We start from the raw sequence: 524 nt of genomic DNA on the forward strand, positions 1-524 counted from the left end.
CACCCGTCACAGGGGACTTGTACGTTACGAACTTCCTAAAGGGTTTACAGTCAATGTGACAGGAAACCGAGTGTTAAAGGACATGTATGAAGATGAGATCCTTTAATTTAAGTGTTAAATGAGGTCAGATTGACCGGGATATGTATGAAGATGAGATCCTTTAATTTAAGTGTTAAATGAGGTCAGATTGACCGGGATATGTATGAAGATGAGATCCTCGCATTCACAGGGAGAGTTATGCTCTGCTTGGGTGCTTTAACTCTTAAAGGGACACTTACAAAAGGTAGAAATAGCAAATAAAGAGATCCACAGAGAGAAATGGCATACATGTTGGCCTTATCGTTTTTTTTTCTGTCTACAAGTAATACCTCAAGAACAGTTTCAAAGGTTAGTGAAGGATAAACAGTGATGGGTAGCTAAAAAAAGTCCTGTGGCAATAACGAGGAAGGCATTACAACTCCTCAACGTGGTCGTGTAGTTGAGGTGGAGGAAGTGGAGGAAGTGGATGTGGTGGGGGGGGGGGG

The 524-nt window shown here is 42.2% G+C and overlaps 1 protein-coding gene across 40 annotated transcripts in view; it reads right to left on the minus strand.

The window, feature by feature from the left end:
* Window positions 1-341: 341 nt before the first annotated feature.
* mapta (microtubule-associated protein tau a) overlaps window positions 342-524 on the minus strand; it is a 39,487-nt gene continuing 39,304 nt past the window's right edge. For 37 of the 40 annotated variants that reach the window (XM_034859646.1, XM_034859639.1, XM_034859632.1 and 34 more), the window contains one exon: window positions 342-524. This exon is cut by the window's right edge and continues 207 nt beyond it. In XM_034859646.1, the coding sequence (XP_034715537.1) occupies window positions 462-524 (63 nt within the window). In that variant the 3' untranslated portion in view covers window positions 342-461. The other 3 variants (XM_034859622.1, XM_034859607.1, XM_034859610.1) reach the window with 1 other exon arrangement.

The sequence above is a fragment of the Etheostoma cragini genome, chromosome 21 (genome assembly GCF_013103735.1).
Source record: "Etheostoma cragini isolate CJK2018 chromosome 21, CSU_Ecrag_1.0, whole genome shotgun sequence".
Taxonomy (NCBI): domain Eukaryota; kingdom Metazoa; phylum Chordata; class Actinopteri; order Perciformes; family Percidae; genus Etheostoma; species Etheostoma cragini.